At 32.8% G+C, this 16,780-nt stretch overlaps 2 protein-coding genes across 2 annotated transcripts; one reads left to right on the plus strand and one right to left on the minus strand.

Moving 5' to 3' along the window:
• Positions 1–6,453: 6,453 nt before the first annotated feature.
• On the minus strand, positions 6,454–8,125 carry LOTGIDRAFT_213786 (hypothetical protein). The gene is made up of 3 exons (XM_009052347.1): positions 8,028–8,125; positions 7,329–7,627; positions 6,454–7,025 (listed from the first exon to the last, which is right to left on the minus strand). The coding sequence occupies exons 2-3, from the start codon at positions 7,606–7,608 to the stop codon at positions 6,739–6,741; spliced, it is 567 nt and encodes a 188-aa protein (XP_009050595.1). The 5' UTR covers positions 7,609–7,627; positions 8,028–8,125; the 3' UTR covers positions 6,454–6,738.
• Positions 8,126–12,903: 4,778 nt separating this feature from the next.
• On the plus strand, positions 12,904–16,309 carry LOTGIDRAFT_158944 (hypothetical protein; the record flags this gene model as incomplete). Its single annotated transcript, XM_009052348.1, has 8 exons — positions 12,904–13,004; positions 13,490–13,630; positions 13,803–13,935; positions 14,164–14,297; positions 14,754–14,856; positions 15,255–15,401; positions 15,762–15,917; positions 16,229–16,309. The coding sequence occupies 8 exons, from the start codon at positions 12,904–12,906 to the stop codon at positions 16,307–16,309; spliced, it is 996 nt and encodes a 331-aa protein (XP_009050596.1).
• Positions 16,310–16,780: the final 471 nt, after the last annotated feature.

Below are 16,780 nucleotides of genomic sequence, written 5' to 3' on the forward strand. Positions count from 1 at the left end.
ATACGACTGTTAAAATAGTGCTCAATACATCAATTATAGAGCGATGTAGAAATACGACTGTTAAAATAGTGCTCAATACATCAATTATAGAGTGATGTAGAAATACCACTGTTAAAATAGTACTCAATACATCAATTATAGAGTGATGTAGAAATACCACTGTTAAAATAGTACTCAATACATCAATTATAGAGCGATGTAGAAATACCACTGTTAAAATAGTGCTCAATACATCAATTGTAGAGTGATATAGAAATACCACTTTTAAAATAGTGCTCAATACATCAATTATAGAGTGATGTAGAAATACCACTGTTAAAATAGTGCTCAATACATCAATTATAGAGTGATGTAGAAATACCACTGTTAAAATAGTACTCAATACATCAATTATAGAGCGATGTAGAAATACCACTGTTAAAATAGTGCTCAATACATCAATTGTAGAGATATATAGAAATACCACTGTTAACATAGTGCTCAATACATCAATTATAGAGCGATGTAGAAATACCACTGTTAAAATAGTGCTCAATACATCAATTGTAGAGATATATAGAAATAATTTATACATTTTTTACTATAATTAGCATTTTCATCTTTTCAAAATAAATATTTCAACAAATAATAACAGAAGATATGAGTTGTATATTATGTTCTTCAGCCAAGACAAAAATGATAACCATTAAAAAAAGGCAACTTACCTGCATTGATAAGGAAAACTATCTCATCAGAAGTACATGAATTTGGAACACAAACTCCAAGAGATAAACCTAGAAATGGCAATGGAGTAGCAGGCTGAAATAAACAGTCAGTTTTATAGTCAAAAGTAACAGTTGATGAATAAATAACCCATTTTCTAAAACAACCCTTAGAAAGATGAATAAAGGATTGGATGTCTCATACAACCCTTGACTGATACTCACTATGGTACACCCCTTATACCACCCTCGACTCCTGGATTATGATTTAATAAAGTCAAATGATATGAAATATAATTCTTACATTAGCAGCTGATACTGGTTGTAATGGTAAAGAAACTGTACAATATTGTCCAGAATATGCTTCATAACTTTGGGACAAACCCGGGGCCTGTAATACTGGTGCCTTGATGTCAATACACTCGTCATATTGACCCACCCAATTTAAAGCCAATGTTTTTAATCCTGGTTTGGGTTTACCAAATGCATCAAACACTGAAATATCCAAGACAAGCTTATATTACATATTAATCACCAGGAAAATAATAAATAACTGACCTAATAAGTTTAATTGATTTATGTGGCTTCGGACTTCGTGTTTTGAAAAGGAAAATGAAAGTTTTGACCTTGATACAAGCTTACAGCAGAAAATATATTTGAGTTATTTTAAGAAGAACTTTTATGGGCACTTAAATTTGTCGATTCTTATTCATTCCTAATGTATTTTTTCTTACTAAATGAAACTTTTGTATTCTTGGTCCAATCTTAATTTCATTGATTTCATTAATTTTCAATTATATTTTTGAATTTGATATAAGTGGCTAAACTTATCTCATTGTTTCAATACCAGTGTCTATTAAACCACTTTAAATCAATTTACATAACTCACCATATTAAATAGGTAGGTAATTTGAACAAAATTTATTCATAATACAAATTGGTAAACATATATAACAGCTTGCCTAAGTGTTTTTTATCTTTGTGTAATGTGAATTGGCTGATCACTATGAACATGATTTCATAGTCAAATAAATATTGAAAAGGATAGTTTTTGAAAGAAATTTTTTAAAATTTCAATGACAACTTTTTTTTAAGTCTTGACAACCCAGACTACATAATTTTGTTTATTTTGAAAGTTAAACAAGACTTGGATGCTAAGTCTCCTTAAATGATGTTTATTTTGATGATAATTGTTTTGATTTGATTTTATGCCAAGACTGACACTAATTACATTAAAAAATAAGTATCAAATCATGATAGCTTAATTAGTAATGACAGCTTGCCAGGCAAACTGAATAACTATGATACTAGGAAACAATACAATAAGTGTCATTCATTGATTTGAAATATATCATGAATACATTTCATATAACATTGCATACTGCATATCTATAATTATTTTTATCAATATTCACCATACAGTACTGCACATATTATATTGTCATTAGACTTTCAACCATAATAGTCATGTGATATTAGGTTATATTGTAAACTGGTCACAGGTCAAAATATAGGAACATGTAACCAGATTTGAACTATTATACAGGCCTACTTCTGTATTATCTGTTTTTATTTGAACAATATATCCTATAACAGAGCAACTAGATCTAACACAGTACAACCTTCAGCCATAACAACTTGTTTTTCCTCTCCTTTTTATCCTTCTTATTCATTCAGTAAAAATCTGTGTTGTTTGGCTTTCTAAAACTTAATATTGTTATGTTCATTTATCATATTGTCTGTGCAGAGTAAAAAGGTTTTCGATTTTGTCCTTAAGTTTTTTTTTAGAGATTTGGAATATCAGTCTCAAATAGTACTGATAGTCTTAGAATGTCTTTGCTTTGATAAAAATATAATGTTTTGTAAGTTTACATTGAAAAGAAATGCATTTCTCTCCTGAATATTTTCAAACCCAAAAGGTCCCAAATTTTGACTTTAAACTGTCCTCTGTAAAAACAAATTTTGAAGACATAAAGTGTGCTCATGTTAATATTTCATCAAAAGGCATTCTTAGACTAACATTAGTATTTTGAGGCTGTTATTCCAGTTCCAGAAAATAATCAAACAACTTTTTACTTTGCTCAGACAATAGTCTTGACACCCAATATTTATTAAATAGAACTCAAATGTTATTACTTCTGCTCGTACTTTATCGCAGCTTGCTTATCTTTATAGCTTGCTTACAAACCACAAGTCAGAGTTTCACGCTGAAAAGTTGTATGGACTGCAAACATTCAGCTTTTAAGCTAGCGTAGGAAAATAATCAATATAGACGATTTCAACAAGCAAGCATCTATTGCACCAGGCTTCAAGAACTCAAAACCACTTATGTAAAACGTGATCTATCTAGTTCAAGAGCAAATGTTAGTAGAAAACAGGACAATGAACTCATAGCCATAACGTATCTTGCACATTGAATACAAAATATCTAAGCTTACTTACTTGATAAAGCCCATACTTCTCTCTCAGTGAGTGCAGCAATAAATCTTCCTGTATCATTATTACATTTCTCAGATACAGTAAAATTAGGTCCAATTATACCAAAATTATCAGCAAGTAAACCATCTGGTCTTAGTGTTAACAATTTTTCAAATATTGAGAGAAAATCTTGAGAATAAATAGAATTGATGGTTGATTCAGTATCAGTCCACTCTTCCCTTAAATATTCAGATTCCTGAAGTTTTCTGGCTGGTGTATGTAGGAGATTAACATAATCCAATTGTTCGCTGAAGACCTGCTTTGATAAACTCAACATGGTAATTAACACCAGGAAACTGTACCAAGCCATCAAGGCCTTTTTTCTGGACTGATTAACCATTGACCAGTGGTCTTCTCCTCTCAGTAAAACAATGTCTTTTTCTGTATTAAGTCTATTCTAGTCTAATCCTTCTCCTCCTGAAATGTTATGTTACCAAAGAAATAGAATTGTTATTCTAAAAATTCAACGTTAAATATAGTTACACTTATAGACTAAAAAGTTTGAGTGCAAGCATGGCCTAGAGTCTTGAGTCTAGAGTGGTCTAGCTTGTCTAATTTCATAGTAGGCTACTGAAACTTATTCTCTCAGTCAAATATTCAAAACTCGATCACCTTTATTTGAACTGGACTTGATCGGTTTACCACTTATGTTGTATTGGTCTCCTCTCGTGCCTAACCCAAGCGTGGTTGGATGAAAAATAAGAAAAGGGGAAAAAATAGGACATCTAGCAAAACCGATGTCAATGAGTTCAATGAATTTCGTCAGTGAACTGTTTGTCATTCCTATATTTAGGCCTAAATGAAGAGTTATCAGATTTTGTGGGTAGATAACAGTGCAATCATCTTACTTACCCAGTCTCGATGAAATTATGACTTGTTCAGTCACAGTTTTTGACCTTTCATAATCATTGTTTATCGCAAGACAGAGTTATCTTCTCTTGAACTTATTTTTAGATTTTATGGCAGGCGATATTTACCGCGCGTAGCCATGAGACATTTTTGTGGGAGCTATTTTCCTGGTTTATCTATTTCCTTGTCTGTTAAATCTTAAAGGGATGGAAAATAGGTTTTATATCATAAAAGATATAAAACGTGGACATCGATGTCAACAATTCTACTTTTCACTCAAACATCTGTGTTTCTTGCAATTCCACTTAAACTATGCGTTTTATGACTTCACTATCGCAAATTCTCACTTTAGTGGAATTGCAAAAGCCACAGACGTCTAACTGACAATTGAAGTGGTGCAAATCGATACACATAAAAAGTTAAGTTATAACATCTTTACAATCCCTTTACATCACACAAATTTGAACATTTCAAATAAGATCATCACAAAGAAACAAAAATTACCGATATTCAGTGGTGTATTTACAGGAAGAGTCATTTGGCCATGTCCCTCCCCACAACCCTGTGAAAGGTCTTATTTTGAAGTGAAAATTAAGCCATCTGAAATCTCAAAATTCATTTCAGGCCATCTGAAATCTGCTGGTTTCGGAGGGCCGCTGGCTATTTATGTGAACAAAACACCGTTTTAGAAAAACAATTGATAACATTTTTTTTTAGATTTAGTAAATTGCCTTGATCATCAAGTAATTTTAAAAATACATCCGGATTTATGCGATGAATAAAAGTGGGTGGTGTTTTTGTATAGGAGTGGCAAGCTCTAACTATGAGTAATTTTTTATTCAAATTTTATAAAGTATTATAATATTAACATTCCTTCAATGATGTAGTTATATTCTGTGGTCTGAAAAATGCATCGAGTTACTTCCCTTACATAATGCTCACATAAGAAAGAAAGATGGAAACAACTATATTTTACAAGGATAACAACTAAGGTTCACAGTTAAGGATACTTTCTACCAGCTGGCATTGATCTCTCCCGGATTATCCGTACCCATTTACAGCTGGGTCGACTGGAATTAGTCATATTCATTATTTACTCTTAATTCCAGTCGACCCAGCTGCAAACGGGTAGGCTACTAATAATCCGGGAAAGATCTGTATTGCACACTGGGTCTTAGTTGTATTGTACACTAGGTCTTAAATATATTCCACATCAGGTCTTAGTTAAATTGCACATCAGGTCTTAGTATGTATTACAGACTGAGTTTTAGTTGTGTTGCATAATACATGGTTTAGTTTATATTTTAATAGGACATCGGGTCTTGGTTGTATTGTACACTGGGTCTTACTTTTATAGCACAGCCCTACAAAATGTCCATTGTATGCTCGACCGGTTGATCATACGAGGACATTAACCTAATTTCATAGAAAAGATTTCGGCTATTGCGCATTAATTCTAATTTATTAATTAACATCCTGTTTTAGAATGCTATACATGTATAGTAGATCATTCTGTATCTATTGATTAATGTTATACTATAGGGTTCTGTTGGAACTCTTCAGATTAATTGTGTGGTCGCAAACATTAAAGGTGCACTGGATGCGCATAGATATCGATATCGCCAATAAATGTTAAGATTTGAGTTGAGGAAAGTTTATTACGCACTTTATTTTAACCATGCATCTTAGAGAAGAGGATTGAACGGACATTTGCGCGTGCATTTTCACATATATATAGCTTTGACGATTTGTCAGTCAAAGGATAATACGTAGGCGAAAATAGTTTCTCGACGCTGGGCGGCAAGGTTATCAGTGCACTTTCAGTGAAGCGTAACTTTGATTTATTCAATTGACACGAAAACCAAATAGATGGAGATAGGTGTGAAATATAATAAATCAATACAATAAGAACATAAAACGCTTTTACGTGAATATGCGTATCTGCATTAAGGTGTGTATGCTTTAGACAATGTTAGGTGTGGATGTCAAGTAGGTTTGAGAATACAACAATTGAAATAAGATTAAGATTTATAGGGTAAGTCAGACTAAATAAAAGAACTATGTTTTGACTTCCTGTGATTACTACCTCACCCCTTATATAGTGTTCTCCTCAGCGCCCCCCACAGGTTACCAAGCCGGGGCCTTATTTTCGAATACTTAACTTAAAATTACTAAAATTGATTTTAAGGGATTTAAGTTTTCGAGAATAAGGCCCCTGGTATTAATGTTCAAGGATAGGAATGATTAGGACTGATTGCAAATCTAGGCGTAAAGTTGGCGTGTAATCAATGAAAAAGAAATCTGGACGTTTCGTACATATTGTATACCCCGGTTAAGGCAACTGCGCTGGCCATCCATGAGATGAGGTCGTTCTTTAAATCAGGAAAGTACAGGACCCGTAAAAGAATTATTATAGTCTCAACGATGAAAATTAAACTAAAATATTCCTTTATTAAATACACAAAATAATTTAAACAATCTAACATAACATATTTAAAAATATAAAATTTATTTATATCACTTATAAAATATAAAAGCTTTGTAGAAATAAATATACTGGTTTTATCCTGAGTCAATAAACTATTGAAATAGAAAATATTATCTAAATACTGTTTAGAATTACAAAATGAGAAAATGAATAAGAAACTGGAACAACTTTTCAATAAAACTAGATCAGTGGCAGGAGTAAAATGGGACAGCATCCTGGAAGTTAATGAACACAATCTACAACGTCTATTGGGGCGTTCTTTAGCACATTGCGACGAATTTCCTTCACTATTTCTTTTCCCAGACATAACTGTATATATGGACAATCCGGGTACCATTTAGAATGTTCTATCCAGGGGTCGTCCCCTGCTACCCAATCTCTAAAAATAGTCTGACATGAAAAACACTGAACCCGATCTGAGTTACCCAAATAATAAAAACCAGCATGGGCTAATTGTCTAGGATCGACTTGACCATTCCATCCAATGAAACTTTTCAAACGATCCCTTTCTTTTGTGTAATCTAATTGTTGGTGTGTTTGTGGTATTGTGGGTTGCACTGGAGAAGAGGTCGGTGAATTGAGGTAATTATTTACTGGACGCCAAGTACCATTAACATAATACTGTCCCTGGTGTGTCGGGGATACTGGACATTTCGGTGGTGGTTGAGATGAGGCTAGGTGGATTTGCGAGTTGTTCAGAAGTTGTCTGTGATTATTTGATTCCTCGTTGGAGCAACTTTCAGGAATAGATTGATCGTTGGTGACAGTGTATCTATGCGAGTTTCCGGTATTGTTTTGTCTACAGCAAGTACTTGTTTGAACCCAACCCGACTTAGACTCTTGAGACACTTTCACGGGTTTATAACTTCCATCAAGAAACGGACATAGAGGAAGAAGTCGTATATGTTCTTTTAATGGATTATCTGTAGCTGACCAATTATTCAGATCGCCATTACAATAAGCACAGCGGACCCGATCACCAGGTCCAATATAATAAAATCCTGCTCTGGCTAGATCCAAGGGATAGGGTGTGTGTCTGTGTGGCCAACCAACAAAGGTCGACAATCTCTCTTCTACTGTTGAATATTTCATTGAATAAATTAACCTGTTTCTGTAATATGGAAATTAAAAACTAATAAATCACCTATACCGGTACTCAGTACTGTAATATAATATATTATTTGGCTTATTTAAATGCAGAATAACATTAGCATGCCGATTGTGCTGCACATAAAGGCAGATATCTGTGTCAGTATGATTCAAAGGGTGTAAATGCAGTAAATGCTCTTCAGGAGCCCTTTGGTATCAACGTTGATCTTGCATAATATGTAATTTGAACTACTGCAACTAAACGGTGATCGAAATGTAGCCTTATCTATATAAGAGGCAGGTCGTTTTGCAATTGATGTATATGAACAATATATATATATAGGCTACAGAATCAATCTGCTAAAATTTCTGTTGAACATTCATAATAAAAATGAGAATAAAGGAAAAATAATCAAACTGACCTTTTCACTTCGACTTCGCAAAGTATTCCTTTAAATATCTTTAAATTCTTTATTTCAAAATTGAAGTATACAGGCTGTCGATATGTATAGCTCTGTAGTTTAACTTGATCTGACTGCTAGTTTGTTAATAACTATATATATAGTCTGAAAGCAGGTCTTCGTTAACTTTCTAGTACATTCCCCCGTAAACAACCTTCCACCATTAAAAAAAATGTCGGTGAAATATAATGTTAAGAATAGCCTGACCGAGATATTAATGGTGGAAAATTTGATAGCGACGCGTTCGATACAGTACTTTGTTGCGTCCTGTAGCAGAATACAGTGACCTTATTAACAAACATAGGTCTATATATCATACTAGAAGATTCGCTCTATACTACAATAATATACCAGTTTGCTCTACAAGTATCGTCTAGTAGCCTATATGGTTATGCTGTTGAAAGCAGGTCATTATTGAATTAATCTACTCAAAATGTGCGTAAATCTCTCCAAAAGTAGGTAATTACTTATCAACTTGATGTATTCCAACGCTGAAATCCACAGTCCCTACTAATTGTGACCTATATATAGGCAAGTACTTCTATATGAGAGTATCTCTTATAAAACCTTATACAACTCTTTAGTATTGCTTAGTTTAAACGGAATGGAAGAGTTGTGTGATATGTGTGTGCAAACCAGAGCGCTAAATATATCCTTATTTATGATATTTAAAATGGCTGGTTTCGAATACAGTGCTCAAGGCTGGTAGTAGTAGTATTAGGCGCACTGGTACTGACATAAAGCGATGAACCCATAGAGTTATCTATAACTCTATGGCTGAACCAGATCTGAGTCAGATCTGGCTTAGGACTGGCAATGATCCAGCAATCCTTTTCCAGATGTACAAGATATGAACCAGAACTGGGGACCTCCGCAATACCTCTCTATGTTAAGTAACTCTTGGTATGGCAATTTAATGGTAAGAGGGCCTATGTGAAAATCACATGTCCCAGTTTTTTGGGGAAAAAATGCTCCAGAAAATTAAATTGCACACTTTAAATAGATGTCAATGATTACTCCCGTAGGAAATGGAAAACCCCTTCTGACGTCATAGTTAAACAAGAAACATGGCGACCAGTACGATCTTTCGACCTTGTATTGGCCGAGCTTTATCTTCGGGTCTGCGGTCTTTGACTGTAAGTATTCTCGACCGGTTACTGATAAATATATAACCATTCTTTTAGTTGCTTAGCTTGAAATCGGAAATTAAAAGTTATCCTGGAGGCCATCTGAAGCACTCTCATTGAGTTTTAATGTTGATACTGACTGACTACTAATTACTTCAGACGTTCAGTAACTAAGTAACAAGATTTGAAGAACTGAATAGTGAATAATCTTGGAGGTGGTTGAAAATGCTAGCAATGAAAAAAATATTATATGGTGTCATAATGTTACAGAATGTCACACCAGACAGTAGCTGACTGAGTAATGTACTTCAGTGACAGTACCGGTACTTGTGCTCTTGTAGCTTAATTAATATAAGTAATGCTTAGTTATAGTTAGACTTATTGTCTATAAGAAGGTCATAAGGGGCTGAATGGAAGACAGGCCTTTTGTTGGGTACTCAGGATCTTATCTTGATGCCTTCTGGATAGACCAATTACAAACAGTTGTACCTAACGGCCTAAATATACAGCATGACAATCAAATTATACCTTTCGTTGCTACCTACAATTCTACAGCTGAAAATGCCCCTGTGATTGTCAAACACTTTTATAAAGAACTTCAAGAGGAATTCTATACTAAACGTTTGGTGACTGCTTACAAAAGGAATAAAAAACTAGAACTGTTCAAATAACAGTACTGATGCAGGTACATACGAAGATGGTCTATTGCAATTACATTGACGTTAATACTTTTCTGCATCTCTAAATGAAAATATACGAAAGTGCGTGGAGTTTAAAGTATGTTGACTAAGAATAAGAGAATGTTTGTCAATTAATAAAGACCAAGTTTGATGAAATTCGGACAAGAAATAAGAAATTTAGTAATCCATGTGTAATAATGTGCACCAGAAAAATTCAATATTTCCATCAAATTTAGAATTGGATTATACACATACATATCAAGTTTGATGAAATTTGGATAAGAAATAAGAAAGTTGGTAATGCGCATGCGCACCACGCAAATTCGATATATTCATCAAATTTAGAATTTGATTATACACATACATGTATACTCAGTTTGGTGAAATTTGGATAAGAAATAAGAAAGTTGGGAAATTAAGTGGAAGTATAGCCTACCTTTAAGGTGCTTCCATAAGCTCAAATTACAGTATAACATGGTTCAATCCATCCCAGAGCTTATTCATATATTATAGCTGGACATAAAACATATTAAACAAATATAAAAGGGGATGTGGCATTTTGATTTTAATTAGAGTTGACAGACCGATGACAGCGTATTTAGACTACAGTAATTACACCATGTTAAGTGAATGGGATTTTGAATTTGCATGTAAGGCATACATGTTACATATCACTGGAAAGCTCAGGATCTCAGCATTATGAATCCGAAAATAATATTGCTCTATCTGTATTAAGTCACCTGTTTGAAGGCTTTAATGATGCAAACTAAACTTTTAGTGACACCCATAAAACCAGAACCACGTATCGGACATGAAAAATATTAATATCATCTAAAAGCTGTAGTCGGTATTAATTATTACTGTAAATATCAACATCATCCAAGGTACAGCTCTTAAGATAGAAGCGTTCAAAGTTTTATGAAAATTGCAACATTTTTTTAAATATGGCTTTGACAAGTGCGATATTATTTGAAACCATTAAATAATCTGAAGGTGGTAGCATGCTAATACAATTAGGGATTAAGATACAGCACTGCAAAAGTGCAAAATTGGCCATATTTAGACCCCTATAAAACCAAAAGGTGTGGTTTGACACCAAAGGTCAAAAGGTCATAAGAAGGTCAAGGTCAGCTATTATCATCATGGTAAATATTAAGCTCATCAAAGGTCAAGGTCATGAGATATGAGCCTTCAAATTTCGAAAAAAATTGAACCGAAAATTCAAAAACGGGCTTCCTACAGTTTTCTTCAATTTTTGTGTTCTTACATTTGACACCAAAATTATCAAAATCGGATAAGCCGTAATCTCTGAATAAAATTTTTGATAATTTCAGCTAGCACCTTGATTTCGCACCAACCGGAAGTGATGCAAAATTTTTGATTGAGTCAATTTGTTATCTTTTGTGATCTGTTTTCGCACCAGAAATTTCAAATCAATCGGACGCATAGCGGAGAAAATATAAAATTTGGTCTAATTTTGCGAAATTCGGCTAAAAAATGTGTGCTATGAATTTTCAAAATTGGAATTTTTTTAACTGCTATCACATAGGATATTTGGGTGAAATTCTAAAACTGAAAACCCGAGCAAAATCGCTCCAAAATTGCGCCTTCAAGAGTCAATTATCTACTTTTTGCACATTTTGCAATGTGCCACTATCCGTTTTGCAAAATTGTTCCAATTTATATTCATTAGTTAAAACACCGAATATGCAGATCGAATGCATTGCTAATCTTGCAGTAACTATTACCGTTTCTGCAGAGTACTCGACACAAACTCATACTTTTTTTTTGCAAGTACGAAAACAAAGCACGCCCTGCAAAAAATAAAAGTAATGTTCTTGTCCATGGTAGATTAGGTCCCCTTTCATTAAAACCCTGAAACAATTGCATTGCATTTCTGAATTATTTGTTTATCCTGAAATCTCTCAAGAAGCAGGTAATTTTTAATTGATTTATTCCAATGCTGTAATTCAGTCCCTATTTGTTACCTAGGCCAGTGCTTCTATAAGAGAGTTTCTCTTATAAAACCTTACACTCACAGTGTATGTATCTATTTTATTCAGTGTACTATCTTCAACAGTCCAACTTTTTTCATCTGCTACCTTTTCAGGCAAGTTCTACAAATAATAAAAAGTACCATGTTTCACCTATCTGCCAGGTATGTAGTCTTTTGGTCTAACATTTCAAGTTGCTTGTTTAATCAAGTATTGTTATGAAAAATACATACCAGTAATAAAGATTGTCAAGGTCGCTGCAACTTATTAATGTTTTCATTTGATTATGGACATTCTTTCAATCAATAGGCTACACTTTTTCAATTGATCTGGAATGTGTGACCTATCTAAATATTGCTGTATATAAGAAACCTTTGCCATATTAAAGTTGAGAACATACTGAGAATATGAATACACAGTATGTTCGTTTATTAGATTCTTGTATTTAAACTATTCTGCTAAGATATTCTTTTCATTTATCTTATTAATTTGAGACTCCAAACTTTGTTTAAAGCAAATTATCCAAATCATTTATTTTTTTCAATTTTTGCTTTCATAGACTACTAGTAAGGTAAGATGTACAGTACATCATTAAGTAACTCTAGAGCTACATTTTGTTTGTCATGTGTGATTTCTAAGTTTTATGTTAGATGTTGTGATCACTCATTATAAACCTCATGAAATTTTTGACAAATTATTATTTTATTCAAAAATAGGTTAAGGCCTGTAAAGATTTCAAAAGCAGTATCTGTAAAAATTATGAATGTTTTATATGATTGAATCTATTGTCCCATTTCTCTTTATAAAATTATTGTAATAAATATTTTGACCATTAATTATTATAGTAGGTAGATGTCAAAGGGAAAGCATGTCCATAATAGTATTTGTTTACAGGCTGTTTTCATCTCTTATCACTGCTCTCACAAACAAATTCTTTTATACTGGTACTTGATAGAAAGTTGTCTCTTGAGTTTTACCTTATTTGTAGGCAGTGGCGGAGCCAGTTTCCCATCCTGCTGGTAGACATACCATTACAATGGTACCAGGAGATGGGGTAGGACCAGATCTGATGTCTAGTGTACAGGATGTCTTTCAGGCTGCTGGTGTGCCGGTTGATTTTGAGGAAATTTTCATCAGGTATGAATTCATCGAACTATAATATATTTTCGTTCAACAACAATGATTTAATCTTGCAAAACTCATTGCTGATGAGGGTAACTTTAAACTTGATATAGTCAGTTAGATATTTTCTTTACCTTGAAATGATGATCATCTTTCTTACACTCTTATCATTAAAGCAAGTCTGAAGGTGACTATTTTTTCAGTTATGGTAAGGTTAGCCCATTTGATCACCCTTTTTATTATCTGTATAATACAGATAATGTCCTACAGATTGTCTGTCTGTCTGTCCACTTGTCTAGAAGGCACAATTCTTAATGGATTTTGACAAAACTTTGTGAAATTATTTATTATTACAGAAGGATGAATCAGATGGAAAAAAATTGAGTTGATGCCCTTGCTATTTGAAACATGTTTTTGATCATAACCTCTCAAGAGGGAAATATATCCATCTTGCATTCAAATTTCTATTTATTTGATTTTTTTTTTTTTTTGTATACTAGTGAGGTGCAGCCAGCTCAGAGTGCCACTGTATCAGCTGTTATAGAATCTTTTAAACGTAATGGCGCTGGCTTAAAAGGAATAATTACTACACCAGCTAGTTTTAAAGGTGGAGTTCTACGGACCTTGAATATGAGAATTAGGTAAATAAATATGCAGATATTCATTTCTTATTGAAATATGTAACTTTTATATGGTTGTTCAAGGAAAATTATCGACTTTAACAATCTTTATTTCTTCATAAGTAGCTTACAACTCTTAAACTTTGACATCAAATTTCAAATTAATAATTTCTTTTACCTTTCTTTTTTCCAGACGAGAATTAGATCTGTTTGCTAATGTTGTTAGAATAAAGAGTTTACCTGGATTTAAAACTAAACATAATAATTTAGATTTTGTCATTATAAGAGAACAAACAGAAGGTGAATATAGTGCTCTAGAACACGAGGTATGCTAATTTTATTCTTACTACTAGAACATGGTGATTGTGATGTCTACTGTTACTGTTGTAGGTAAAACGTCATGGCCATAAACATACAACCCTCCTGCTGTTGATATGTATTTATTATATTCCAAGACCATCATCTCTCCAACATTTATAAAATTAGATAAATGGCTTATAAAACTAATAATTTGATTATATTCCTTTAAGGATTCTCATATTCTATTGTTACAGAGTGTATCAGGGGTGATAGAATGTTTAAAAATAGTAACAGAAGAAAAATCCAGGCGTATAGCAAAGTTTGCTTTTGATTATGCTATGAGATTAAATAGGAAGAAGGTGACTGCTGTCCATAAAGCAAACATTATGTAAGTTAAATATTGAACATTATAGTTATATAGGCTGCAACTTAAGCTGACTTCTATTCAAGATTTTGTTAGATAATGAACAAGCTATTGATAATGGCAGCTTTGAACAGTCAATTGATAGCATCCTTGAACAAGCCATCAATAGGCAACTTTGAACAAGTAATAAGCTGATAAGCATCTTCCATTCTCACTGTAAAGTCTATCAAAGCTCATTTCATAAAACATTGCATTGTTCCTTGATTTTCAGCCAATGCCATTCTCCCACTTTAGAACCTAACCTTCAAGCAAAATGTAATGGTGGTAACTTCAAACCAATATATGTAAAAAAAAAAACTGGATGTCTTAAATTCTCCATCATGCAGGTTAAGTGAAGACTATCAAATGTTTACATAATGAAATCTGATTTCAGTATGTGGAAATGTTGATTTGATATCAATATTATGAATTGTATTTTAGGAAATTAGGTGATGGGTTATTTTTAAAATGCTGTGAAGAAGTAGCAGCTCTGTATCCTCATATAGAGTATGAAGCTATGATCATTGATAATTGCTGTATGCAGGTATGTTTATATCTTGAAATGAATTCCCTAAAATGTTCCGACACCACAAGTAAAGTGTTACATACAAATGTTCAAGAACATTCACAATTTTGGATTTAATTTTTTTGTGTTTGATCTTGCTTTTGAATGTTTTTCTTCTGTTATATTCAGTCTCAACTGTCAAAGACACAGTAGGGAATAAGACCAAAAATTTGTTATTGGAATATGCAATTTTGATACTTCCATACAATGTAGGACATACATGTATTTGTTAGGAAATAGAGAGCTGATGTTAATTCAGTAGTCAAATCTCTCATTAGATGCATAATAAAATTAGTAGAGCAGTATTGCCAGAAGGTTGATAATAATAAAGAAATTACACAGACTATGTTTAAGTACTTGAATAAAATCTGTTTTAGCTGGTATCTAATCCTCACCAATTCGATGTTATGGTAATGCCTAACCTGTATGGTAATATAGTTGATAATTTAGCAGCAGGATTAGTAGGAGGAGCTGGAGTGGTACCAGGAGAAAGTTACAGTCATGATGTAGCAGTGTTTGAACAGGTAAAATAGAAACCTGTTTATTAAGATATAATATAACATTATAGTATTATGTATAGCCTAAATTACTACCATAAAGTATAACAGACTCTTTGAAAGGTTCCTTGAATCTGCATGAATACCATCCACCAACATAGAAAGACTGAAATACTGTTTGTTTTATGTTTCATTTGTGTAATCCTCATCCTTTTTCTTATATCATATATATTTCTAGTTCAATGAATTAATTGTTCTCTTAAAATTTCAAGCCCAATCTCCAAAATCAGCTTTCCTCATGATTGCTAGCATGAGTTGATATCTTTACATTTATCTTCAAATATCAAATTCTTCAAAAACTCTAAACTCCTGATAATTATATTATAGGGAGCTCGACATGCCTATGCTGAAGCTGTGGGAAAAAATATAGCTAACCCTACAGCAACCCTTCTAGGAGCTTGTAATATGTTAAAACATATTCATTTAGAATATCATTCAAAATTAATAGAAGATGCTGTACATAGAGTAGTAAAGGCTGGAAAGGTATCTTAACATTTTTAAATAATTGTATGTTTCAATTGATAAGCTGTGGTAATTAAATGAATTCAATTTCGTTGTCCAGGGTAATGATTGAATTCTTGATTCTCAGTCAGGCTTAGAATGAAATCACTCTCTGTATCACAAAGTTAGTATTTAATGATAGTATTAGATAGTATTAACTGCTTTTGTGATAGTGACGTCATGAAACGATTAGTTTTAGTGATATTACAAGTCCACGGATGTCAAAAATATTAGTAGTGCACAGCAATGATATCAGTGTCCCTTTAATTAATTATTCTCTTGTTATTTTTCAGGTTAGAACACAAGATATGGGAGGTTATGCATCTACTAGTGATTTTACTCATGCTGTAGTCAATAGTTTACATTCAGCATAGATTTGCCCTTCTTTCCAATCCCAATAGTTAGGTTATATTAGGCCCACCTCATTCAATTCATGTTAACAGATTACAGCTTTCTCAAACATGACATTTCAGTTTGTTATTAGACATGCCTGGACAGTACATTATTGAGCATAATATACTAATTGATCTATGGAATCTCAAAGCTCTAAAATGTATATTTTGCTCTAGTGATCAAAAACCAAACATATTATTCTAAGAACCTTGGATATTCAATATTTGTATTATTGGCATTCATTCATTCATATACCGTAAATGGTACTAGAATTTTTGTAGTGAATAACAATGTTCAGCTTAACTTGTAATTTGACCTAATTCATTTTAGTAAATTTTCATGAACATTTTTGAAGTATAATGCTCAAATGTGGTTGGTGTCAGTACTAAATGTTGTAAGGTTAAACATGTTAATTTATTTATGAGGATGTTGTAAACTAAAAGTTGTTGAAA

The sequence above is a fragment of the Lottia gigantea genome, assembly GCF_000327385.1.
Source record: "Lottia gigantea unplaced genomic scaffold LOTGIsca_18, whole genome shotgun sequence".
Classification (NCBI taxonomy): Eukaryota; Metazoa; Mollusca; class Gastropoda; family Lottiidae; genus Lottia; species Lottia gigantea.

Excerpts from the sequence above, each read along its gene's own strand:
- LOTGIDRAFT_213786 (XM_009052347.1), bottom strand. The coding sequence starts at position 7,608 with ATGAAATATTCAACAGTAGAAGAGAGATTGTCGACCTTTGTTGGTTGG. Across the intron at positions 7,026-7,328 it reads GTCGGGTTGGGTTCAAACAA|AAAGGGATCGTTTGAAAAGT; the intron begins GTACTTGCTGTA and ends ATTACACAAAAG.